The 23,985-nt window shown below is 37.1% G+C and overlaps 4 protein-coding genes across 5 annotated transcripts in view; all 4 read right to left on the bottom strand.

Annotated features, from left to right (window-relative positions):
- Window positions 1-4,553: 4,553 nt before the first annotated feature.
- On the bottom strand, window positions 4,554-9,926 carry LOC145913526 (NADH-ubiquinone oxidoreductase 75 kDa subunit, mitochondrial-like). The gene is made up of 17 exons (XM_083001230.1): window positions 9,526-9,926; window positions 9,365-9,448; window positions 9,169-9,293; window positions 8,824-8,982; window positions 8,563-8,693; window positions 8,230-8,415; window positions 7,959-8,093; window positions 7,460-7,574; window positions 7,175-7,320; window positions 6,882-7,010; window positions 6,650-6,779; window positions 5,981-6,157; window positions 5,559-5,712; window positions 5,190-5,365; window positions 4,998-5,132; window positions 4,846-4,918; window positions 4,554-4,740 (listed from the first exon to the last, which is right to left on the bottom strand). Exons 1-17 carry the CDS (start codon window positions 9,599-9,601, stop codon window positions 4,664-4,666), a joined length of 2,208 nt encoding a protein of 735 aa, XP_082857356.1. The 5' UTR covers window positions 9,602-9,926; the 3' UTR covers window positions 4,554-4,663.
- A 2,547-nt stretch (window positions 9,927-12,473) lies between these two features.
- LOC145913530 (uncharacterized) lies at window positions 12,474-14,024 on the bottom strand. Of its 2 annotated transcripts, XM_083001235.1 has the most exons (5): window positions 13,847-14,023; window positions 13,679-13,772; window positions 13,472-13,619; window positions 13,230-13,414; window positions 12,474-13,026 (listed from the first exon to the last, which is right to left on the bottom strand). In XM_083001235.1, exons 2-5 carry the CDS (start codon window positions 13,723-13,725, stop codon window positions 12,813-12,815), a joined length of 594 nt encoding a protein of 197 aa, XP_082857361.1. In that variant the 5' UTR covers window positions 13,726-13,772; window positions 13,847-14,023; the 3' UTR covers window positions 12,474-12,812. The 2 variants fall into 2 exon arrangements, with proteins under 2 accessions (XP_082857361.1, XP_082857360.1); XM_083001234.1 differs by having other exon boundaries at window positions 13,679-14,024.
- Window positions 14,025-15,721: 1,697 nt separating this feature from the next.
- Window positions 15,722-23,985, bottom strand: part of LOC145913515 (E3 ubiquitin-protein ligase MYCBP2-like) — a 37,796-nt gene continuing 29,532 nt past the window's right edge. Inside the window, exons 85-92 of the mRNA XM_083001213.1 lie at window positions 18,219-18,347; window positions 17,743-17,878; window positions 17,447-17,565; window positions 16,952-17,119; window positions 16,781-16,888; window positions 16,400-16,609; window positions 16,188-16,331; window positions 15,722-16,096 (exon numbers count right to left, since the gene is read on the bottom strand). Coding sequence (XP_082857339.1) covers window positions 15,854-16,096; window positions 16,188-16,331; window positions 16,400-16,609; window positions 16,781-16,888; window positions 16,952-17,119; window positions 17,447-17,565; window positions 17,743-17,878; window positions 18,219-18,347 — 1,257 coding nt within the window. The 3' untranslated portion in view covers window positions 15,722-15,853. The remainder of the gene's footprint in view (window positions 16,097-16,187; window positions 16,332-16,399; window positions 16,610-16,780; window positions 16,889-16,951; window positions 17,120-17,446; window positions 17,566-17,742; window positions 17,879-18,218; window positions 18,348-23,985) is intronic.
- LOC145913523 (uncharacterized) lies at window positions 18,367-23,909 on the bottom strand. The gene is made up of 14 exons (XM_083001225.1): window positions 23,054-23,909; window positions 22,746-22,929; window positions 22,467-22,646; window positions 22,149-22,268; window positions 21,944-22,093; window positions 21,296-21,678; window positions 20,932-21,042; window positions 20,649-20,863; window positions 20,218-20,323; window positions 19,991-20,124; window positions 19,748-19,931; window positions 19,449-19,644; window positions 19,044-19,249; window positions 18,367-18,815 (listed from the first exon to the last, which is right to left on the bottom strand). Exons 1-14 carry the CDS (start codon window positions 23,236-23,238, stop codon window positions 18,572-18,574), a joined length of 2,598 nt encoding a protein of 865 aa, XP_082857351.1. The 5' UTR covers window positions 23,239-23,909; the 3' UTR covers window positions 18,367-18,571.

Genomic DNA, 23,985 nt, shown 5'->3' with positions numbered 1-23,985 from the left:
ATACACTTTATTGTGGGGGAACAAATCGTCAAGTTTGTTTGAAATTTCAACCCCATTTTGTGAAAGTTGCGAAAGAAAAGTTTAATCTTAATATTTGTTCCAACATTGTTCCATGCGTGTTTTCACAGAAAGGAATCATTTTTAAGTTTTGACGCCGCACAAAGTATGTTTTGTATTCGAATAAAGATGGTCGACGGAAGAAATAAAAACCTGATTCGTTGCTGGTCTTGGCAACACAAATTATATTCGAACATGGAGCGATTCGCGTCGCTTTAAAACCAGCTCGGTCTCTGGTGTTGCGGAGCTGAGGGAGGGGGGCAATAAACCGGGAAGTTTACGACACTCGCAGATGAAGCGAATCAGTCGTAATGAGCGGACAGATGCGTCCACCCTGCGGTCGCGGATCAATAAAATTACCGATACCACGTTTGACCAATGCGAGAGAAAGTATTTGACTTTTGCCCGTCGTGTTTCTGCCTGTGGTTTACAAAGTTATTCCTTAAATAAAATACCATGTTAAATAGTAAAGTGGAAGCCAGTATGCTGTTGATCACATTACCTAAAAGCGTCGACGCTTTGCTGCGTGTAGCTCAATATAGCACTGATGATGAACGCAGTTAGTGTTTGAAACGTCTACTTTTGGTAATACAATCAACAGCATATTAGCTTTGGCTTTCACATTTCTATTGGTTTACTCCAAAATACCATGTAATAGCCAATATTGTTCAGTATACATTTTAAATACAACTGCGTCCAGGACAAAGAACATGCAATGTCAAAACTCTTCGTTTCAAGGTTAAGTATTTGGTACCAAACTTATAATCATTTTCATGAAGAAACAAAACTATCAGAAGTAAAATTAATTTAAAACAAAACTTGGTTTCTGTGCATTACTATGCAGTGGAGTTCACCTTAGCACACGAACGATTTGTGGAACTATTCTAGTGTTAAGAAAGATGGAATATTCGCCAGTTTTGTCACAAAACAATTCGTCGTTAAATATCGAAGATCAGATTGAACTCGAAAATACGATTTAAAGAAATATCGAATACAAAGCTATCTTAATGTGGTGACGATAATTGAGAATCCAGAAGCATTTCTAAAGAAATTTTGTTACCGAAATTTTCGCGGATTCGCACTCAGTTCATTTTCTCGTGTTGGGAAAAATAGGAAAGTTATTGGAAAAGCAGCTGCCCCACCACCAAAACATCTCCTGACTTTAAACGCGTTCCCCGTGTTTGAATTATTGATGCAAGTTACCCGCACGATAATCACGTGATCTATGACTGCCATCCTTCGTGCGGTGGAGGATGGAAAGGAACAAAATCATTCGAGGAACACATTTTGATTGTTACCGCACAAAGAAAACGCCCAAAACAATCCAAAGGTGTTGAAAGTTAGAGTAAAGGTTATCAACGCTATCATTGAACCCAAATAACCTCAAAGTTATGAAATATTTCTACGAGAAGCCTTGTTTGAACGTGTTTAAATCACTCCACGTGTGTTTGTTGTCTGAACATTCATGCGTCAAACCCTTGGCTCGGTGACTGCGAAATCCTCGAACAATGAACACAGCGTGTGTGAAAGGTTGTGTTGCTCGTTTAGTCGGTTGCTGCTGCAGGTGCTGTGTAATAAACACCTGGTAATTACGTGAAGTGGAAATGTAAGTGCGTTTGATCATCAGATGACGTCACAAACCAAGTGTTTTTGCTCTTTTTCGTCAATAGAACCTCATGTGAGCGTCAGAATACAACGGAACGTCACAGAAAACAAATAGGCCATCTTAAATTAATTCGACATCATGTATTTTTTAGGACGATTTATTCTGAGCCAGGTTTGTTGTAGAGCGGATACAAGAAAAGTACCTTAAAATTTAATCCCAACTTTCCTTCAAGAGAACGAATCATAACAACGAGAGCAATCTTCACTCAAAACCTGTCAATAATCTGAAATCAGCATACGTCACAGACAAGACGTCGAGTTGTTGATTATGACGCAAACACTACAATATTTCTTCACTAATGCAAAAGGTTTGATTAAAATATAATTTCACAACAGTGGAATGTCTGCTTCTCGTTTGATTGACGTCTACTCGGTGAGTCCACTTATAAGTACAACATGTGATTACACAACTTCTACTGCGCAGTGACGTGTTTGGAATTCAACAAAATCACTAAAATTTAATCGATCTCGTACACAAAATTCAACACATCACAAAACCAAGTGAAATCTAGTATTCTAGGTTTTGTGAAATATTTTACAACCTTGTATATGCAAAAGCCATGATAATCATTGACTTCCTCAGACAGTACTGCAGAGTGCTTCGACCTGTAAGTCAATGCATTTTACAGCCACTTGTTAATGGTCGCAGACAAACCTTGCAACGAATATTTCAGTCAACATTTTTAGGGTTGTTTTCTTGTTACTCGGTGGTCAACGTACGCTTAACAAATAACTTTGTTACTGAATATTGTACCTTTTAAGCAATGGGGATGTATAATAATGCTAACATTTTCTTTGTTGGTGGGTGACCTTATAATAGTGGACATTGCGGTTGATAGCAGACAAAAGCAACCTACAATTGTAAAAACTGGCAGCAGAAGGTTCGGATTAAGCGAGACGTTCTAATCTTCCCTCGTCGATAATCTAGCCGGGTTGACTCACTCGAATATAATTACAAGCTGCAAATGCAACGGAGGGACTCTTAGTTGTTTCTATTGTGTGTATGAACGTTATTCCCCAGGCAAGAAACCTCCACAATTTGAAAAGTATAAATTGTAACTTATCCACTGTCGAATTTTCGAATGTTTTACTGCCATGAGAACAGAACAGCCTTGATGCGTAATACTGGGGGGTTAATTACAGTTACATTATTGATCGAACTCAATAATGTAACTCATGCTACGATATTCACTGTAGTACTTGTTGTCAGACATATTGTTCAGAAACACAATTGTCTGTTTGTCAAATCGTGTAAATATGCGTTTCGACCGATCAGCCATTTTTACTTTGCTTGCAAATCGACATACAGAGAATGGCGCCGATCGTCTTTTTAAATGCTTGCGGGCAATTACGCATAAGTCATGTCTACTGGGTTTCACCATTTTAATTAAATCCAACATGTCATAGGTTAAAAGTTTACCACCAACCTCTATTCGCGCTGCAGAACCTTCAGTTGTAAAGTCTTTCCCTGAAGCAAAATTGTTACCTCCCGAAATTCCAACGGACTGATTTTCAATCACGTAAATTACTCAAATATTTTGCCTCCTTTCCAACAAAACACCTGCGGGAAAAATTACTGCTGAGATTTTTTCACCAATCATAAAATCTTTTGACTTGTTCTGTTTATTCAGTGTCGGCGATAATGTTTAGAAAACACAGCCGCGTTACGACTGCAAATATCATGCCATCGTTTTTTTGGAGATGTTTTTTCAAAGTTTTCTGCCAGCAAACATTTTCATTTGTCATCAAAGTAAATATTTTTAATTATTTTCTGTCCTCGTTCTTATTTAAAACAAACCTAATCTATAAATTTAACGAAAAACTCCGATATTTTCCTTCTGCTGTACGAGTTTGTGCATTAATGCAAATAATACGGACTGAACAAACAGACCTGACGTAATTGCTGCTGCTCGAGTATGAAAAGAAACGACAGCAGAAGATCGAGCGCAAGACAGAGAAGACATTGCAAGAAGTCGACTGCAGTAAAATAATCGTTATCGAGTCGCGAAGAAAAGGCGCGCGCTCTCCAGGAGAAAGAAAGAAACAAAGCTAAGAGGAGAAGGAGTAATAACGCTGACTATTACACGGCGAAGGTGAAAGAGAGAGGACGGATGTCCGAAGGTTCGATCTGCTCGGTAATTAGCTGTACCCCCACAACCCGGTGGATTCATGCCATCGCCCTCCACTGCACAAGGTAGAGATATTGCGACTACACAAGGGGTGCTGCTCACATTTCTACTCTAGGTGATCGACAACTCAATGAATTCATCGTTGATTCACAAAACGAGGCAAATGACACAACTGTGGAATTCGTTTTGTTCACGAAATTTATTTTAGTTTGAAGTCTGTCAAGATTTCGACCCGAAATATACGCGGAAAAGTTATTTGTGCGTAACTTGAACGAAAAAATCAAACCTAATATTTCAAGGCACAGGATCGATTTTTGTATTATTGTTGAAACAATTTGTTGGAATAAACACAAGGATGTGATGACGTCACACCTAGTGAAACGTGGAGAAGGAGGTTTAACTTAATTATGTAAATGATGGAACGATTTGTGACATCACCACCAACAGATAATAAATTGCAGAATATTTAGAATCCCACCTTTCACGACAAGCCGCCACTACATCACCTTCCACGAGCTGAAAGATTGAAATGTTTCAACACAAGAAACTTCAATATCACCCCTACATCTACCATCCTACACGTTAATAGCGCATTAAAATGAAATAGTTAAGTAACAATTTCCTTCAGGTTTCTTGCGACCCAAAGTCCGAGATCATCTGCTCTACCGTCTCTCTGTCGCCACCAAGTGTCGCAATTTGAAATCGTATCGATTTTTTATTCACGAACGAAACGGAAAGTTTTACGCCGGAAAATATAAATAAACTTTAGTGTATGAACTTATTGTGACGTAAGAAGCCACCGATTAGTGACGTCATAGATCGGGTGAAAGTTCCTCGTTTGCCGCCTTTACACATTTTGCCATTGTCTTCGAGGCTCTCGTAATCGAATCTGAAATGTGACGTCACAATGAATTATTACCATTCTGAAAAATTTCCATAAAGTAGAAAAGTTTTCTGAATGTTGGAAATATTAAAATTGTTATAAAATGTTCACCTGTCATGTAGAAATCAGCCAGGGACAACTGGGAAGACTGCAGAGGTTTGCTGACCAACTGTGGTTTGGCGAGCTGGAAGAAAAGTTTTGTGAAACTTAAGAAGTTGCCCAAGATAGAAAATATATAAAGGCAGGAAGATGCATGGACTCACTTTGGCCAATTCTGTTGCTTGTTTGAAATAATTTGCTCCTTCAACTAAATCGTATCGCGTCAAATTTGGTGAAACTTCGCTCATTCTCGATCGGACTCCCTCCAAATCGTCATACGGCAACGTCATACCAGATATCTATGACGTAACAATCGTAAATAAACACGATCAACGCAACAAAATGACGTCACATACCTCGGACAAGGCTCGGATAATTTTCCAGTCCTCTCTAGCGGCTCCTGGTGGCGACACAGCAGCTTGGGTCTGCTGAGCTCTCCCCTCTGTGTTGACGTAAGTTCCGGGTTTCTCGGTGTAAGCTGCAGCCGGGAGAATTACGTCAGCGAAAGGAGCAGAGACGTCGCCATGACTACCTGCAAGACAATGAAGTTGGTAAATGACAATAACGAACAAATTTACATGAATGATTGGATTTTTAACATATTTTCTGGTTGTAAAATTTACTTTAGGGATTCAAATCCTCTTCATTTTAGTCTGCAACAAATTTACTTCATACAAATAACTAAGCATTAATGTTCCTGAGTATAAAGTTCACAAACAACTGACCGATGTAAACAACACAACAATCTTTAGGGATATTTTGTCGCGTTACAGCTCCTCCATCAGCTCCAAGGATGAAGAGCAGAGAAGGAGGATTATCACGGATTAGATCAACTCCTGGTTTGTATCCAAGATCAAGAGCAGCCACCTGACTCGCAACCTGGGCATCAATATTACATGATAGTAAAATTGAAGTGGAATTGCACTGGTACAAAATTATAAACCTTGAAAACACTAAAATACTTTTGACTTTTAATCAAACTGCTTTGTTACAATGACATTGCCCAGGTTGGTATAATCCCATCTTGTTAAAACTCAATTTAAAAGTATTTTAGTTTTTAAGGCAACTTTAGCATTTTTGACCCACCATGTGTTCCAAATCCACACATAATTTTGCAAACACAACATACCACTGAAGTAGAACTGACCTTGTGCAAAATATTCATAACTTTCCAATCCTCTCCATTGCCACCTCTGTTTGCTTGTGATGTCATAGAGGCATTATGTGCGATGGTGGCGACAGCTGAATGGATTCCGAACGAATCTTCCCTGGAAAACATTTCACTACCAACAACAATCATTGGATTCTTTGCAGCTTTCAGTTTCTGAAAAGCATAATTTCAACTTTTGAAGTTGGACCTCTAACATGTTTCACATCTTGAATGTTAATTATACTCAAGACACTATGATTTTAACTTAAGTAACAGGAATATCTATATCATTGCTAACCAGACAAAGTCTTCTATGCAGATAATATTTGCTCAGTAACAACAAACCATCATTTTTAAATGAAATAATCTTTGTCGTAGTAAGTAACAGACAGGGCCGCTGAATAAACCTGATAGTTATCATCAGTGCAACTATGGTGACTTGGAAAGATCTTGTCAGCTAAATAGCAGGCAAGACTTCCACTTTGTGGTGACTATACAGCCACCATTAACAATTGGTTACCAAACTAGGTGCAACCCGCCGGAAACCAACCAGGTGCAAACAATGAGGTCAAGCAAAAACTTGAACTCACAGTCAGGATCCATGCCACAAAATCACGGAAACTTTTAAAAAATGATGAATTTAAACCAGACAAAATACCCCCAAACCTTGCAGAAAGGATGCGTTCCATCAGAGATTTGTTTCAAGGTGTTTGTGGAGTCACCAAGATGTTCATAGGAATATGTCAGGTCAACTTTGCTGCCAATAAGTGCCACGTCAAGTTCATTGTGGATCCACCTGCCATTTAAAACCAGTGTCACATGCCACTCTATTTCAACTGCCAGTGATAGCAGCATTTCTACAGACAAACATCTCAACAAAATAATCTGATGTACTTACGATTTTCTCAATCTTGCATTGAATAATGGAGCTTCGAATCTTGGGTTTGTTCCAACAAGAAGAACAAGATCTGCTTCTTCAACACCAGATATTGTCGAGTTTAGAAGATAATTTGATCTCAAATCAGTTCTAAAAAGTGTTCAAAAAGCAAATCAGCTAATTTTCTTTTTGTTTGCTGTGAAACTATAGAAAGGCTGAAGTGAAATGGGGATTACAACATGCAGTTATGACATTCACAACAACAGCATGGTTTCTATTGGTCACTTTTTATCATACAGCAAAACGCAGCCTACCCAGCCCCATCTGTGATGAAGAGTTCCTCCGTACACAAACTCTCACTATCAACATGGTTCAGCAAATCTTTGAGACACATTAATGACTCGGCATCTGCAAAACCTCCAACAACGGCAGCAACTTTGTTTCCTTGCGTCACAGAAAGCTGAAATTATCAATAATTTGCATCAAATGGAATCCGTTTCATGGAACAAGATATTTTCAGAAATCAACTTTTGTCATTTGTATCAATGAACAAAGCTGACTTTTCTAAAATATTTCCTGAATTCGTTCGGACTTTTTACCTTTTCAGCAACGAAAGGTAGAGCATCCTCCCACAGACAAGTAGCAAGTTTTCCATCCGGATTTCTTAACATGGGTTGTGTGAGTCGCTGTCTCTTCAGACCATCGTATGCAAACCTGAAACATTACAATATATTTTCAAGCTATGTCTTGCAAAGCTCCCGGAATCTTGTAGTAAGTTTATGCTAAAATAAAAGCAATGTAAATTGATTTTGTTGGAGTGAAAAGGTCCTTTTTTGTTCTGAGGTTTCCAGTTCTGAGTCTGTACTTTGCTTCATGTGGGAAGGTCAACACATATTGAATGAAATTTTTGTTTGAATGAAAAAATATTTGTTTTTACAGTAAATCTAACACTGGCTATTACTGGGCTGCCATGAGTTTGTTTTGCAATTGCAACAATTTATTGTGACCTGCAAACTTAAGAGCAGAAGTGAACATAGAGGAAAGGTTAAGAAGCGTTCTTTTGTACAATATTCAACAATTAAGTTAAAGAAATCATACCTTGTCTTGTCTGAAATCCACTCCTCATTGATATCTTCATGAAGTCTTGGTAAAATCCTCAAAACATCCCCAGCTCTTGTTGAAACCACAATATTACTTCCGACAGCATCCATGACATCCACCGATTCCGTTTTGCTGAAACAGCGGAGGATAAATTAAAGACACATTTGGACACGTTGCTGCTTTGAGAACATTTTTTTTATTTAAATACACAGGTAATGTCTGTATGTAAAAACATTTATTTTAACTAAAAGACTTCAGTTCATTGTACCGTGTTTCCCAAGGCCTGGCTGTAAATGCATAAGGTTTTGATGTGAGAGCACCGACTGGACAAATATCAATTACGTTTCCAGACAATTCTGACTTGAACATCTTTTCGACATATGTCCCAATTTGCATTTCATTTCCTCTACCAGTTGTACCAAGATCTGATACACCAGCTATCTCATCAGCAAAACTAAAGTAAATAAACAAATTAGAAAACTTTCTTCTTTGCACAAAATAATGCCAAACATAGATTTTGAAGTCCACTGATGTTAAATTGCAACTAAATTGCTAATGAGACCCAACATACTATACACAGTGTAGAAATGATAAAAATTACCGAACACATCTTGTGCATTGGATGCATCTTGTCATAATAGTTTTGATCAAAGGACCAATGTTCTTGTCTTCAACTGCACGTTTCTGCTCAAGGAAACGACTCCGATCACTTCCAAACATCATTGACTGATCCTGAAAATGACATTTTGGTAAATGCAGCATTATTCTTTTAGGAAATGTACAATCTCTTATTAGTGGATTAATTGTATTGTTTGGCAACTTGTTACATTTTGTACAAAGTGTTATGAACTTATTTCCAAACCTGAAGGTCGCATTCTCCTCCTTGATCACATATCGGACAATCAAGGGGGTGATTTGCCAACAGAAACTCCATTACTCCTTCTCTTGCTTTCTTTGAAACATCAGAGTCCGGTTTGATTCTCATCCCTTTCATTATTGGCATAGCACATGAAGCTTGTGGCTAAACAAATGTTACTGACTTTGGTATGGAAAAGTATATGGCTAATTTACAACATTTAGATGATAGCTTTTGTACATACATGTATAGATCAGTAAATTAAACATAATCAGAATTAAGCAATTTTTACACAATTCTCAACATTGCTGATGATTCCTATAATCTACAGTTTGCCTCTAGCATGAATACCTTTGGTGACTTCTCAATTTCCACAAGGCACATCCTGCAGTTTCCAGCTACAGAAAGTCTGTCATGGTAACAGAACCTTGGAATCTGTATTCCAGCTATTTCACATGCTTGCAACACAGTCGAACCTAAAATACAAATTTCCAGTGTGTTTTATGTAATATAACTAGACACGGTACAGTGAACATTAAAGTTATACCTGCTTTCACATATACTGGTTTATCATTTACAAATACTTCAACCAAGTCGGTACTCTGATAACGACAGCTTGCAATATTTCCACCTGAAAAAAGGAAATTTTTATAAAATTGTAACAAATAATTGTTGGCACCAAAATGTATTTAAGAAAATTCAACTAACCAACTTTAGCAGATAGAATTGGAAGACACTTTAAAGGTAGTCCACTGGACAATCTTGATGTCGCAGCCCGCAACATGTTTCACTTAATAATGGGCTTTTGTTTACAGATTATTTTTTAGACAGCAATTCATTGGGTATTCTCACCCAACAACAGGCACATTAAACATGTGTACAAGGGTTTTATTATCACAAGTGCAGACCTAGGAATGTCAGCGTTATAATCACATGGATGGGAGGGAGCAATACTTATCAGCTCGAAACAACTAGTTGATCAGGTGCAGGGAAAACGTTGAATATAACAAACACGTTTAAACAAACTGTTTTGTTTGCAGCAACGTCACAACAAAAAGAAGCAAATTAAATTTCAGCAACCAATTCGTGTTTATTTTGATTAAACGTTAAGTATTTTAGTTGTTGAAGGTGAATGTTTTGCAGTTTTGCAGTTGCACAGTCAAAATGTCGCGTGTCGTGTGTCGCCTGCCTTTTCCATCGTTTTACGCCGTATAAAATAAGAATATTCGACATAATTTCTCGAGTAGTTTATTGGCATTTTTTGTGTATTAGTAAATGAAATGAAAACATTTATATTACACGCAGAAATTATTTTTTTATTCACACAGATTTTGACACAAATGGGTTATAAGCTCATCTGCAATTTGGCCACCGGTTCCTTCAACTCCCTCAATGTTATCTTTAATGACAAATATATGTTCCTTTTCTCCAGCAATGTCAAGAAGTTCCTGCATATCAACTTCTTCGTCGCTCTTGGCGTGTTTTAAAAATACGGCATAGATCTACACACAAACTTGGCCAATTGAAATAGGCTAGCTCCTCGAGTGTATCTGCTTGTTATACAATTTTTGCTTGTTTCCAAAACTTACAATGACACCACCGTCACGGAGGGCTTTCGCAGCCACTTTGACGTCATCGTCGGATTTTTTGTCAGTAACCAATATTATGACGTCAGCATGTGCAAGATCCCAATGTCCTTTCCCAAACGCGTGGTCGCGAAGATATTGAAGCGCCAAACCAGTGTTGACTATCCCCTTATCTGACAGAATAAATAAATAAAAACAGAAATGTAAAATATAAGTCCACGAAAATATTGTTTTGTGCAAGGTATAAAATCCTAAAGCCGCTTTGACGGTTGGACATCATGAAATATTTTGAATGGAAAACAAAAGTATAACTGCTTGTATTACATACCAGGCGGAAGAAAGCGCAGTCCCTGGCTAAGTTTTCTGAAATTAACATCTTGCCAATCCAATGTCATGTTCAAGGTCAAGCCATGGTGAACTGTGTCACTGTAAATAATTCTACCCAAGCGGAAAGTCTCCTTGCTTGCCTCTCTTTGTCTAAACAAATTAATGGCATTTTCATTGGCTTTTTGTAACTTACTGCAAGACAGCCCTTTTGGTAAAAATAATTGTAATTTCAACAGTTTGATTTCTATGCAGCAGCCTTCATTAGGATGTAGTGAAATGTGCATAAACGCAGCGGGGCTTTTTAAAAAACAACAGAAATTTGTTTACTTCGTAAACGTGCTGAACAATGTCCTCTCGACCACTGATTGGTCCTCTCGTATCTGTCTGGTGAAAGCCCACATCAGGTCAAATGGAACGTATGGAGGACATGGTCCTGATTGACATAAATTTAGGTTTAATTTTTATTTCATCCCATTTCTGACCCCACAACTCACTTGTACAGCATGGCGGTTTAGGCGTCCATTGCCCATCACCGATGCATTGGGAAGTTCTTGTATGATATGGGTTCAGAGAATATCCTGGCTCTGTGCAGCTGTACACACACTTTGAACCAAGGCTGTTCCTGTTAGTGCATGTAACGTGACCGTGCTGTAGTGAAGGTCGCTGCTGTGGACACTTCGGTGACGCGATTTCAGCTTTTTAGACAAAAGAAACAAAGCGAAATTTCGAACACAATTACGCTGTGAAATAAATGCACCAGCACACCCTGACATGTTTCCCCTCGATTACAAGCGTCTTTTCCGCAGCAGCAAGTACACACAGATGATTGATGATGTTCGTTGCACTGGTTCCTCCCACCGTATTTATCCCAGTTCTTAACAACATAATATTGACGAATGTCTGTTAGTAAATTATTTGTTGAAAAAAAAATCACCTGTTCTCTATCATTCCAACAAGAATCGCGTTGTTTGCATTGCTTTCGAATTTGGTAAGTCGACACATATCTTCGTACAACTGTAGTGCAGATGTCCTGCGTAAAACTTTAAATTTTAGCCGTTATCGTTTGTATTTATTAACTGCTTATATTATAATCGTTTGTTTGAAAACAAACAAATGCCCAAAAAATTAATACCGATCAATGGAAGCGGGGTGTGTTTTTATGATTTACGAGCCCAATGAGAAGATATATTGATGATAAGCAACGATAGATTTTGAACAAACCTCCTCAGGAGGACATGTCATCAGTTGTCCTTCTCGCATGCACTCCTCGTGGCTTCTTGCAGAACACTGCCAGCATTCCAAACCTACACAAAAAATGCCGATCACTGCGTTATTTTGTGGAAACGAATAGCATTGTTGTGGAATGCTATTCGTTTCAACAAATATACTTGTTGTGCTTGTAGTGGAATTTGTGACCGTTTTACTCTTATTAATAAACCCACGACATATTTTTATATTTGATTCGAAATTAAAGCGCAGCATCCATCAAAATTTTTTTACATCGTTTGCTCTCAATACATTACCTTGCACTAGTAGGACGACATTGATCAGCAGCAAGAGTAGAGAATTCATCAAGTTCATCCTTCTGCAATGCTTTGCATCGAGCTAAATCATGAACACTTTTACACTCTTTCATACGATCTTCATCAAGCCCTGCGGGTACAATTGTAATTTTCTTTCATTATTTGGACAAAATTATTCTCCCTCAAGCAAAGCTTCCAGGCAAAGCAGGTTTGTCTCAACAAATTTTATTTCAACAAATTCGAGGTTGATTATCTGCAAATCAATTCAGGAAACTGTAAGTGCACAACTGAGCAACAATAATACTGGAATTAAATTGTTTGATTTGAAATCACAGAATTGAAAGATAGTAAAATTAAAATGCTAAACTTTCATCCACAGCAAGCCAAAACAAATAAAAGACAATCAATATTGAAAGCAAGCAAGAAAACCTGCTCCAGAATGCTGTTAATGTATTGTTTTTGCAAAACGTTTTTTGTTAAATTTATCAGTAAAAGTGAGAACATTTAGGTAGACAAATTGAAGCATGGAAAATAACAGAGGTTTAAAAAATGTATTTCGCTAGTTTGCACTATGATGGTAGCCTTTGTTTTCAGCAAGTTTGAAATGTTTGAATAACATTGCAGGTTGATCACTGCCTTCCCCTCCTTCAGTTGGTGGCCGACACATCATCATGCCAACAGTAACTTTGTCATTTGTTGGCATGTGTGCAATTCTCACAAATCTATAATTGACTCCATCATCACTGACTTCCACAACATAGCTGGTGTTCTCCCTAAAAAAATATATACTCTACAATCACCAACATATTATTTACATCAATTCATAAAACTATTGTATAATCCTTTGTTAAATTCTGTTACTTTTTTGATATTAAGGATGGACAAATTATTTGCAATTAACCTTCCAAAAAATTACAAAAATCAAAGAATAGTCTGAATACATCCTAAAACCTGCTTAGCTTGAAAACAAGTTTACCTGTAAACCCTTACATAGACATCTTTATCTTGCTTCCAAGGTATGGTAGCAGTTGACCAATCAGAATAGTTCCCTCTGGTGACAACAACACTTTGCCATGCTTCCCCATCAACAAATTCAACACCAGCCTTAAGCCATGTTTCTTCATCTTGGCCAACAAATATGCCGGCCTGATCAAATTTCACCTAAACAAAAACCATTGTTATGTTTTGCCCACTGGCTACAGTTAAACAAATGCCTACATTAGGTTTAAAGGTAAATCGAGTTTCAGCCATGAACATTTTCTCTGCTGTGTCAAAACCCAAAACATGTCCATTGTAAACGTCCAGCACTGGGTTGTAGTACGTGTTCTTCCAAAAATCTGTTTCGAAATTTGGACGCACCCATAACCTGCAACAAATGCTTACAGTTATAAAAAAAAATTGGTCAAAACAAACACAAAAGCTTACCCTTCTCCATTGGTCAGTTTATTCAGATCAGGTTCCTTTGCTATCATCCATTGCAATTTGGCAGGCAAAGTATTGATAGAATCCAATTGAACCTCTATAAAATCCATTATTGTTAATTGATTCGGTGCGCGAATGAATGGTGTAAAGTGCAAGTACCTCTGTACCTACCTGTTGCTGTTTGCTGGAGGCAAATATTTGTTGGCGCGATTGACGTTGCAAGGGTTGCAACACCATACGCTCGGATGTTTTTTTAAATACTGGCGAGTTGTTGTTAGCTTCTAATGCAAACGAGAAAAATTATCTAAAACACTATCATGAAAACATAATTTAAAGGAACAGTACTCACAGGCGTGTGACCGTAAAGGTTAACTATTCACATAATCACGCCCAACCGTGTGAAAATATGCATATCACGTGATTATGTTGTCTGCGACAAAGTCCATAGATTTCTATGACTCTGGTCTGCGAAAAGGAAAAATTATTTTCTTTAAACTTGGTAAGTTTTGGCGTGGACTGCTGCAATTTGTGATGAATGTTTCGTGGTCAAAGTACGAAGATATTTTAACAAATTGTGCTTTGAAAGTATTGAAGTTGTCTTTCTTGGACAAAACGGACAGTTCACCTTGCCAAGTAAAAATATTTGTCACCGAACTTGAACCGACATCAACAGAACAGTGTGAACATCTAGTAAAGATTGCAGTGAAAAATCTTGCTATTTTGGAGCTGAACGAGTTAATCGAGTCTAGATGTATAGACGTTCAAGGTGATTTATGTGAACTGTGCTGCAACTTGTATGGAGACGAGCCGCTTAGTGTCAGTTTTAAAACTGAAATACAATCCAAGGGACATAAGTGTGGCGTCCAAACGGTAAGTTTTAACAGGCATTCCCAGTGCACTTTGGTTAAAAGAAGTTTAAAAAGCAATTTTTATGATGATTGCACATCATCTTTTTCAATGAACTTTGCTTGCTCTTCTGCTTTTGCATTGTCATTAAGCTTAAAGTTGAGTGCATACTTGAAACATCTTTACAATATTTCCAATGAATTTTTGTCTATATCTTTTGCTTTCGAACCTGTTGAAGACAGAAGAGTTGAGAAATGGGCTTTAAGCTACAACCAGGAATCACTTGGCCTTATTTCGTTTTCTGATTTTTATACAGATAGTTGCAAAAAACAAGAGCTTAATTTCTCCGTCTGCAACCCAATAACTTGTACATTTGACAAAGTAAACTACTCTTTGACTGTTGCCGCTGCATTCCTTGAATGTGATTCAGTACAAAGTGACGTCTTGGTTTACTTTTACGGTCCATTTAAATTACCCTTTAAATCGGCAAACAATAATAAATTAACCATAAAGGACCTTCTACCAATAACACGCTGTCCTTTCGTGGTCTGCGACGACTTACAAGTGAACAAAACTTACAGATTACAGCCCTATGGCAAATGGACTATTGGTTGGAAGCAGGAGTTTCCACCATTCAGTATTGTAATAGTAATTAACTTAGAAATTGATGGGAAAAATGAATTTGATTTGCCTTCCAAGTGGAACATCCTTAATTATGTCCAGAACAATTACGAACACATAATAAAAAGCAACAGACGAAAAATTAAAGAAGCTTGCATTTTGGTCTTAGATGAAGGTCATCCAATGGCATTTCAGCCAGAAAAAGATGCAATGTACAAAGCTGCAAGTGAAAACACTGTGCAAGCTATATCAGATATTGTCAAACACAGTTGCAACAGTTTGTTTCGTGAAACTTGTTATTCATTAACAAAGTGTATAAGTAACCCCGTGGAGTTTTCTTCCAATTTGTACCATGCCTTGACATTTGCTGACGAAAGGCAATTTCGTGGCAACATTTTTAATGATGGCCACCTGCAGAATGAAAGTAAATTGAAAATCTTGGAAAGGGATGAAACTTTTGTTGGCAATTTAGAGGAAGGTCATTTATCACCTGACAATATATGAGGGTAGCTTTATTACATTTTTTACCTTTTTCTACTAATGAAATGAGTAAATGTTTGTAATACAATAAAATGCTTTTCAATTTGTTTTTTTATTGTTGCCGTAGTATTTAACACAACACTTGACAACAGAACTGAACTTTACAACAAATATTTCATTCTAGGAATTCGCTGCAGTAGCAAACAGAACAAAAACCAATGGTTAGCTTTGCTAAAATGTGTGAGCATTTCTGCATACACCACAACCAAGAGCAAACTCTTCTCCAGTTGGTGGGTGTTGAACATGCAATGGACATTCTTTGCCATCCAACTGTCGGGCTTTTTGACCAGCTGGGCAATGGGGAAGTTCACTTTTTTGCATTCCAGTAATTCGTTGAAAGTCATCATGACAAGGTTGGCAAAAATGTGTTGTTCCAAAGCAAAAGTAGACAGCCACAGAACAGCAATAACGACACTAAGTATAATGGTTCCACATTTAGTAATACTTTTAATTAGGCTTAAGTTATAAGAACTTATTATATGGTAGCTCTTTGAAGGGCTTCTACCTTATACTCCAAGAAATCAGTTCCATGTTTGGGGCATATTTGTGCACATGAAATATCAGAACAGGCACCACAGATTAGTTCTTGGGGATCAAACAGGTCTCCATCTGCTTCAGCATCACATCTCACTTCTCCACCATAGTATGCCTACAGAGTTTAATTGTTACACACAAACATGGATTGAACTGGCCAAGTTCAAATTAACCACCACATACCTTATTGCACTTGCAGCACATGTAGTAGGCATATTTATTCAGGGCAAATCCAGTTGGGTCCTTGTAAAACTTCCCACCCACTGTGGTGATAGTTTCACATTCTTTAAGACCTTCATATTCGAGGCGTTGTAATGCCTTGCGCTTGACTTCTTGCATAAGTTCCCGCAAAGGCTTTAAGTATGTTTCCAAAGCTTCATGATTTACCTCATTCTGTGAGCAACAATTTTTTACCTTATTTATTAGGACACATGACTCATGAAAACACTTGTATCTGATGGAAATCACCAAACCATTTCCACTATGTTTGATTTTTTTAACTACTTTTTTGTTTACATACATGCTACAGTTGCTAATGTACCCTGAGCTTGCAATATTACATACCTTACAAATTGAGCACAGCAAGAAACCAAATGTTATCCTAGGTCCAGCCCATTGCTTCTGCAGTTGTGTTTGACAACAGTGGATGTGAAATATGTGGCCACATTTTAACTGAAATTCAGTGGTACGATGAGAGTACTCTACAATATTTTATTCTGTTACACGCATTTCTACCTGGATTGCAGGAGCAGCTGACAAAGCATCGGTAAAACAAATCATGCACATATCATCAGCATCCTGATTTAAACCAGGATTACATGAGGAATGGAGACACATAAGGCAAGTTTCTTCATCCTTTACTCCACCACAGAGATGTCCACAAGAGTGGGTCTTGGTGCAAACCTGTAAAGTTTAGGTAACTTGAAACATTGACACAACAATATGTCGCAAAGAATCTCCAGCAATTGCACAGAAATTGTGCAATTTATCCAAAAATGATACCAGTCAAAAGATTCCATTTTAATAAAGGTGGAGAAACTGACGATGCCTTTTTTAGGTAAACATTTTTCTCGATAAACTTCCACCATCTGAGCTATCCACAGATCGCTTTGTGGAAATTATCATATAATTATTCAAAAAATCATTGTCAAGAAATGTTTTATGTGGTAAAAGGTTTACATACAAAGATGAGTTTTTGTAAAAAATTACAAATATGCTAAAAAGAGTTACCATGGCAGCATATTTCTGGCAAGTTGTATCATTGCAAATATTGCTCATCACAAGTTGTGTGCTATCACATGCATTTCCACAAAACCGACAAGCATCAGTTGTCACTGGTTGCATTTGACCTTCAAACAAACAAGTTTTTACATAACACCAAATTGACAAATAGTTCAATACATACAGTGGAATAACACAAGAATCTGTATTAAAACTGTTGTTTACAATAACGTAGACACGAAATGTTATTTTCGAGAAGAATGTTTTTTGCATAGAAGTAAATAAATTTGAATGTCACTCCTTACCTGTTGATCTGTTCTTGAACTCGACCATGGCCTTCAGTGTATTGGAGTCTGCAAGTGCCTTGAACCAGAAAAGTTTAATCCTTCCACAACCTTCATGCAAGTCTACTCTGATCGCTTCTTCTTCCTCTTTGAATATCTGCAACATACAATTATTTCTACACAGACTGCAATAATATCACTACCATTTGGGCTGTTTTGACAACTCAAAACAGGAAATGATGATTTTGCATCAAAAAAACATGTATAATGTGTATGTTGTGTTAAGCATATAAGACTTTTTTTTATTGATCTGTAATGCAGGAGATGACATTGAGTGAGGTTTGCTAAGGTACACAGCTGTGCACAAACAACAATAAATAGAGTGTAATAGAGAATGTAAATTTTAGGTATAACATGGCACATTAAGAACAGGAATTACAGCCAGATAGACTGATTCATTTTGCATTGAGTATGAAAGTTCTGCATTTGTTTCTAACCTGACGTTGATGTGATCTTGTTCTTCGATGTAGATGAAGATATCGGTCACATTCTGAACATAAGTTCCCACACTCATTGCACTGGATGATGGCTTGTGTTAATCCATCATCATGGTTCTCACATGTCAGCTATAAACATATTATTGTAAGTATTTGTTTCATATGAATTTATGACAAGTGGGTTTAATTACAGTTTGTTTCGTTCAGTCAAAACATATTTAGTCCAGTTGAAAATATTTTATTCACAAGAAGTAACAGTTTTCTACAAAATATACACAACGACATAATAACATTCATATTAAACAAGATATTGCAGGACAAATTGTCACTAAGGCAGAAAACAATATAAAATATCATCTTCTGGCAGATTCAATTGGCAACAATGTGCCTTCTTCCATCATGCCAAGTGCATGTGCCCAACTCTCCAACATTTGTCGAAATGGAAGCCATGAAACTGGTCTTTCAGCGACATTGTTTGCTGGGTTGGCAGGGTCTTGCACAATAGGTGGGCATTCCGTGTTAGAGCTGCTGCTATACTCGATGTTGTAATCTTTAGGATCATAAAAGCGACCCCATGATATCCTCATTGGAGCCGGCCTAAACAAAATTGGAATTTATTGAGTAAAAAAAAAAATTTTAAAGAAAAGTATGGATGTGTCTATTGTGTATAAATTCTAAAACAAATCAATTTCACTAAAATGCTCCTTCGGTTTAATTCATAGGTTTGTTTATGAGAATTTTACTTGTTACAACTCATGTATTGATGTTTGCATGAAGATAATATTATATACAGCAGACTTGTTAAATATTCTTTTGTTTGACTACCTTGCATTGCCAGTTGAAAGTACAAGTTTTACAAAACACTTGAGCACTGTCCGATTGCTTGGCAAACTTCCTTCAATAACGTGGCATGCATTCTCATATGCACGGATCAACAGGAGGCAAAGTAAATAAGAGGAAGGCCTCCAACGTTTCTCACTCCAATCACATGCATTCCTCCAATGTTTAATAACTTTCATCAAATCTTTTACCTTAAAAAGTTTTACATAGATTTGCACATGAACTTCATGGAAGCATCAATGTATACAGCATAGTTGTGTGGCAACCAAAAATAAGTTATCAAACTATTTTTGTCTCATATGACAGAGTAATGTACTGCATAAGCCCCGCACAGTTGTACCTTGAAGACTAAGGTTTACACTTGCTAGAGAAGTATTTAAAGACACTTACTTGATCAGGTTGTTCTTCAATAAATATCTTTTGTCTGTGAGCAGCCGCTGGACAAAACCATGATAAATTTTCCGAAGTTCTTTGTCTCAGTAATTCATCGTACAAGGATTCATAACCCTCCTCATTCTGCCAGTCATAAACAGGATAAAGATCGACTTCCACTTTGTTGCGAAAGTCAAACTGAACGCTGTACATTCTGTGAGAGAAAATAAGTTGGTTTGCCTCCACCGTCAAATTTTCAAAAAAATTAAAATTGTAAAAATGCTTGGAACTGTGTGCAAGTAAAGTATTCAACTTACGTATGTGTGAAGTTGGAAGAATCTGGAAGTTTTCCATCAATGCTACCTTCTTCCAACATTTTAGCAAGGGCAACAATGAATGAAGGCATCCAATTAGCGTGCCCATTCTGTGGGATATCAGCACTAAGCAACACAAAGTCCACGTCCCACCTGTTACTACATGTTGTGTTAGTTCCAAGTGACCCTGGATAAACACATACAATGGTTAACACACATAGCAATGTATGAAATTGTAACACACACCTGTCATTATTATTTCAGTTATTCTGAGTGCTGTCTTTGCTTGTATAAATTCCACCAGTAGATTTTTAAAGTTTTCCACTGCTTGGTAGGTAGCGGCCAATTCAGCTGGGTTTGGTCTTGCATCCGAAACTAACCTGGAAAGAGTTTCAAAATAAATTGCTTCCAACCATCATTGCAACCACATTAACATTCAATTCACAGCAATGAACATGAGTAGGGACACTTACAAACTGAAGTTATCCCTGTAACTTGTGAATTGATTCATTTTTTCTGCATCTGTAGGTTGATGTGTCGGTCGGTAAACTCTACCAATTCGACTCTCCATAATTTTACCTGCTAAGAAAACCAAGTAGGGAACAGGATTTCAGGGATAAATGTAATTATCTTATATACAATGGTTAAGTTTGGTGTATAAAATTAATATGAACAGCAATTACACTCATGGGTGTTATTATCAAGTGTTTATTTTAAAGTACTTTTAACAACGTTGTGGAACCAAAATCGCCACAAATCTGTGCACTAAACTTTTGCGACAAATATACAAAAAACATATATTTTAATATACATAAAAATACTTTTATTAAACAACAACTAGTTTTCAAGATATCCCTTGCAGTGATTAAACATATAAGTTGCACCTTTCCAGGGTATAATCTACCTTTGGTTGTCCCACATAAAGCCAAGTCACTCAAAACATCAAACAAGAACTTGGAGAAGTCAGGAACAATTTGTACAAAGGAATCAGCTTCACTCCCATCATCCGTTTTAATCAATCTTGTTCTCTCTCTTGTCAGGTTGTCACATTTATTTTCCAACGAAGCTTTTTGTCGAAGGAGTTCTTGGTATTTGCTGTGAATATGAGTTCGGTCTTTTCTGCAACAAAATCCAAATAGCACAATTATCAACACACAAACACCTCAATACTTCAAGCAATATAATACCTTGCATTGTAAAGTAGTTTCCGCTCTCTGTCTCCAGTGGGCGATGGGGCAGGAGTTTTGTACAAAAGATGATTCGACACGATTTCCACATGGATTGATACATACGAGTACCTGAACAACAAATAGCGTTACAAGCTAAATACGTCATGTCTAAGGTGATGGTAAGGCATCATAATCTGACATAAATCACCAAAACCAGTTCATCTTAAACTTTTTGGGTCATTGGCGCACTTGGATCCAAACTCAGTAAATTAACATTCAAAAATGCTGCAGAAATTATGCTTTGGTGTCACAATAAGAAATGAATTACTAAAGTGTCAGAATTACAGAAGCAAATCATGTGTTACTCATATACACAACTAACCTGTCATACCCATCATCTACATCAGTCCTGTATGGATTATCTGTGACCGCAAGATCTTCCACAGCAAGGTCAGACTTTATCACATCTGCATCTGACCAATTTTCACCAAAATATCCAATCAGTGGACCTTTAGTGTTAAGTGGGACATTTAGAGAAACATCTTCGGAGCCGGGTGACACCAAGGTTGCGTTCCACATAATATGCCTGTGGTAAAATTCCATCAAACCGCTGGTCGTTTTCTCATTCTGATCCATCTTTAATTTTAGTTTTGTGGCTTGTAGAGTCTTGAGCACCCATGGGCAGCCATTAATATCTTCGAAAGGTGTCACACATACTGTTGGGTACATGTTTGGTTCAGACAGTGTCACATGAACCTCGTTTACCTACAACAAAAATCAACACCACATCAACTCTTGTTGACTATGCCTTATATCAGTGGTTTCGAAACTTTTTCATGAGCAATGCATATGACAAATTTTACCATACTAAGTGAACAATGAAAACACAAAATGACGCACTGGAGTACAGCGAGGATCAGTTTTAAAACCACTGGTTTATATGTTCCAGTCTGGTACTCAATAAAGAATAGAAATGCTGCATAAACTGCTTGATAAATACCAACTACTTTATACAAAGTAAAGATCTTACCTCCATCACTGTGAGAAATTCAATCCCAACTTTAAGTTTGTTTCCTTTCAATGAGTTCATGAAATCACCTTTATTTGGGAAAGCAACCCCACTTGGCATTTCACTGATGCTGTTTGGAGGGAACGTGTGTTCATAAACTGCCGGGGATTGCTGCAAAGCTCAAAGTTTAACAAACATATCGTGCACTCAATCCCAGACCGTTTACCTGGCCTTCTATAAGAAACTTTGATTTAACTTTAGCCAGATGGTTTGAGGTCGTGCAATGGAGAAACAGAGCAACGTTCCCTTTGTTGTCTTCATCCGGACCATCAGGGAATATTCTTATCTGAAACAAATAATTACACTGGAAATGAGGTTGCACTTTTACTGTTATGATAGTTTTGTGTTTCTACCATAATTTTTAAGGGACAAAATATTTTTTTGGTTGCTAATTAATGTTTACCATATAATAAACAGGTTCAATTTATTTAAGTAATTATTTAAACATGCTACAGTATGACAAAATTCAAACAAATTTAATCACCTGCCATGCGAAGCCTCCGACACTGAATGGCGAAGTGTGGATCATTGGAAAAGGATTTTCTTGTGTTATTTTTGGAAGTTGGATTGATTCTTCAAACACAGTTTTGTACGATTTGCATTCGAGCTCAACCAAAACTTTGTTACCATCAAATATAAATCCACCATTTGGTTTCAACAATGTCTGTTTGAAAAAATTCAATACAGTTCTCAGCAGAGTTTGTACACTAATATCTCATACATCATAAGCGAGAATCACAATTAATCTTTAACATAAAGTTACCTCTCTACGAATAAATTCTTTCCATCCCCATGACAACGCATCATCATCCCTTGAGAATATCCTCCCTCCAGGTGGACTATGGTAGGTGTAATTGTTCTGGTAGTTAACCAAGTTCACAACATTGAATGAATATACGGTGTGAACTCTAACCTCCTTCCCCAAGTTAACAATTCTCAAGTAAAAACTGAAATGTGAGAATATTTTTTTAATCCAATACTGGAGAGTGCAGAAAAAAAGTACAAATGTGCAAAATTACATACACAACACAACATGATAATTGTGAAACATTTTTTAAATACAAAACTTACCTGAAATACTCATTGTTGGGTTTTCCAGTGTAGACATACCACCTGTGGCCGGCAAACTGGAATTCTCTCGAGCGAACATCAAAACTGGAGATTTCTTGTGGGTTTTCAACAAGGAAAGTAAATATATTTGTCCTTTCTTTGTCTTGCAATGCTAGGAATCTGTGCAGTTGTATGCAAGGTGCCATCTAACTTTTCACTACTCTGCTTTCAAACCACACTAGATCTGCCTTAGCTTTCCCTCGAAGCTACTCTGCTGTTTGCAAATGTGAAAATGGGTATTTCTGAATTATTATTTCAAAGTGAAACACATAGCTGATATATATGATGACTTTATAAGTACTTAGGTTTTCAAAGCTATTTCACCAACATGAACACTTTATGCCACCAAATGTTGCCTATTTTCAAAAGCAATCTTAAACAAAAAAATGTGGTTGTGACACAAAATTAGTTGTTCATAAACACTCGAGCCTTAATCCAACATCTAATCAATAAAAACAGAGCAACTTGTCAGAAAACTTTGCTGTAAGTGTTCGTGTGTGTTGGTGGCAAAACTGATGGAGAACCACAATAAAGTTGGAGTGTCATTGTGTAACTGGTATGCCTTGCTGGAGGGCTCTTAACTTGATGCTGGACCGACTGAATGCTTTTCAAACTAACAAGTGTTTGCTACTTGATCCCTTCAACGATACCGCAACAAACCACTCATACTTAACATGTTGCAAATTAAAAACCTGAATATTTAAAGGTTTGGATGCAAAAATGAATGTTTCAAGGTCGTATATATTGGCAACCTGTCATAAAAATTCCATCAACCTATGCGTGTTTAAAACATTTATATCTGAATTATTGTTTTGAAGACATTTTTTATGCAAAAGTAATAAAAAAACAAAAAGTTTTGAACAGTTGTTTAATAATAACCGAACAGCCCTTTT

Source organism: Ascidia mentula, chromosome 9 (assembly GCF_947561715.1).
Source record: "Ascidia mentula chromosome 9, kaAscMent1.1, whole genome shotgun sequence".
NCBI lineage: Eukaryota > Metazoa > Chordata > Ascidiacea > Phlebobranchia > Ascidiidae > Ascidia > Ascidia mentula.
Note: the sequence above shows the minus strand (reverse complement) of the source record. Positions and strands in the feature narration are given on the sequence as shown.

Excerpts from the sequence above, each read along its gene's own strand:
- LOC145913530 (XM_083001234.1), bottom strand. The coding sequence starts at position 13,785 with ATGGATTTTATAGAGGTTCAATTGGATTCTATCAATACTTTGCCTGCC. Across the intron at positions 13,620-13,678 it reads AAACTGACCAATGGAGAAGG|GTTATGGGTGCGTCCAAATT; the intron begins GTAAGCTTTTGT and ends CATTTGTTGCAG. Across the intron at positions 13,415-13,471 it reads GATTTACCTTTAAACCTAAT|GTGAAATTTGATCAGGCCGG; the intron begins GTAGGCATTTGT and ends GTTTTTGTTTAG.
- LOC145913523 (XM_083001225.1), bottom strand. The coding sequence starts at position 23,238 with ATGGCACCTTGCATACAACTGCACAGATTCCTAGCATTGCAAGACAAA. Across the intron at positions 22,647-22,745 it reads AAGAATTTATTCGTAGAGAG|ACATTGTTGAAACCAAATGG; the intron begins GTAACTTTATGT and ends TTTTTCAAACAG. Across the intron at positions 19,250-19,448 it reads TTGAAGAACAACCTGATCAA|GTAAAAGATTTGATGAAAGT; the intron begins GTAAGTGTCTTT and ends AAACTTTTTAAG.
- LOC145913526 (XM_083001230.1), bottom strand. The coding sequence starts at position 9,601 with ATGTTGCGGGCTGCGACATCAAGATTGTCCAGTGGACTACCTTTAAAG. Across the intron at positions 7,575-7,958 it reads TGGATTTCAGACAAGACAAG|GTTTGCATACGATGGTCTGA; the intron begins GTATGATTTCTT and ends GTAATGTTTCAG. Across the intron at positions 6,780-6,881 it reads AATGCAAGATTGAGAAAATC|GTGGATCCACAATGAACTTG; the intron begins GTAAGTACATCA and ends TTTAAATGGCAG.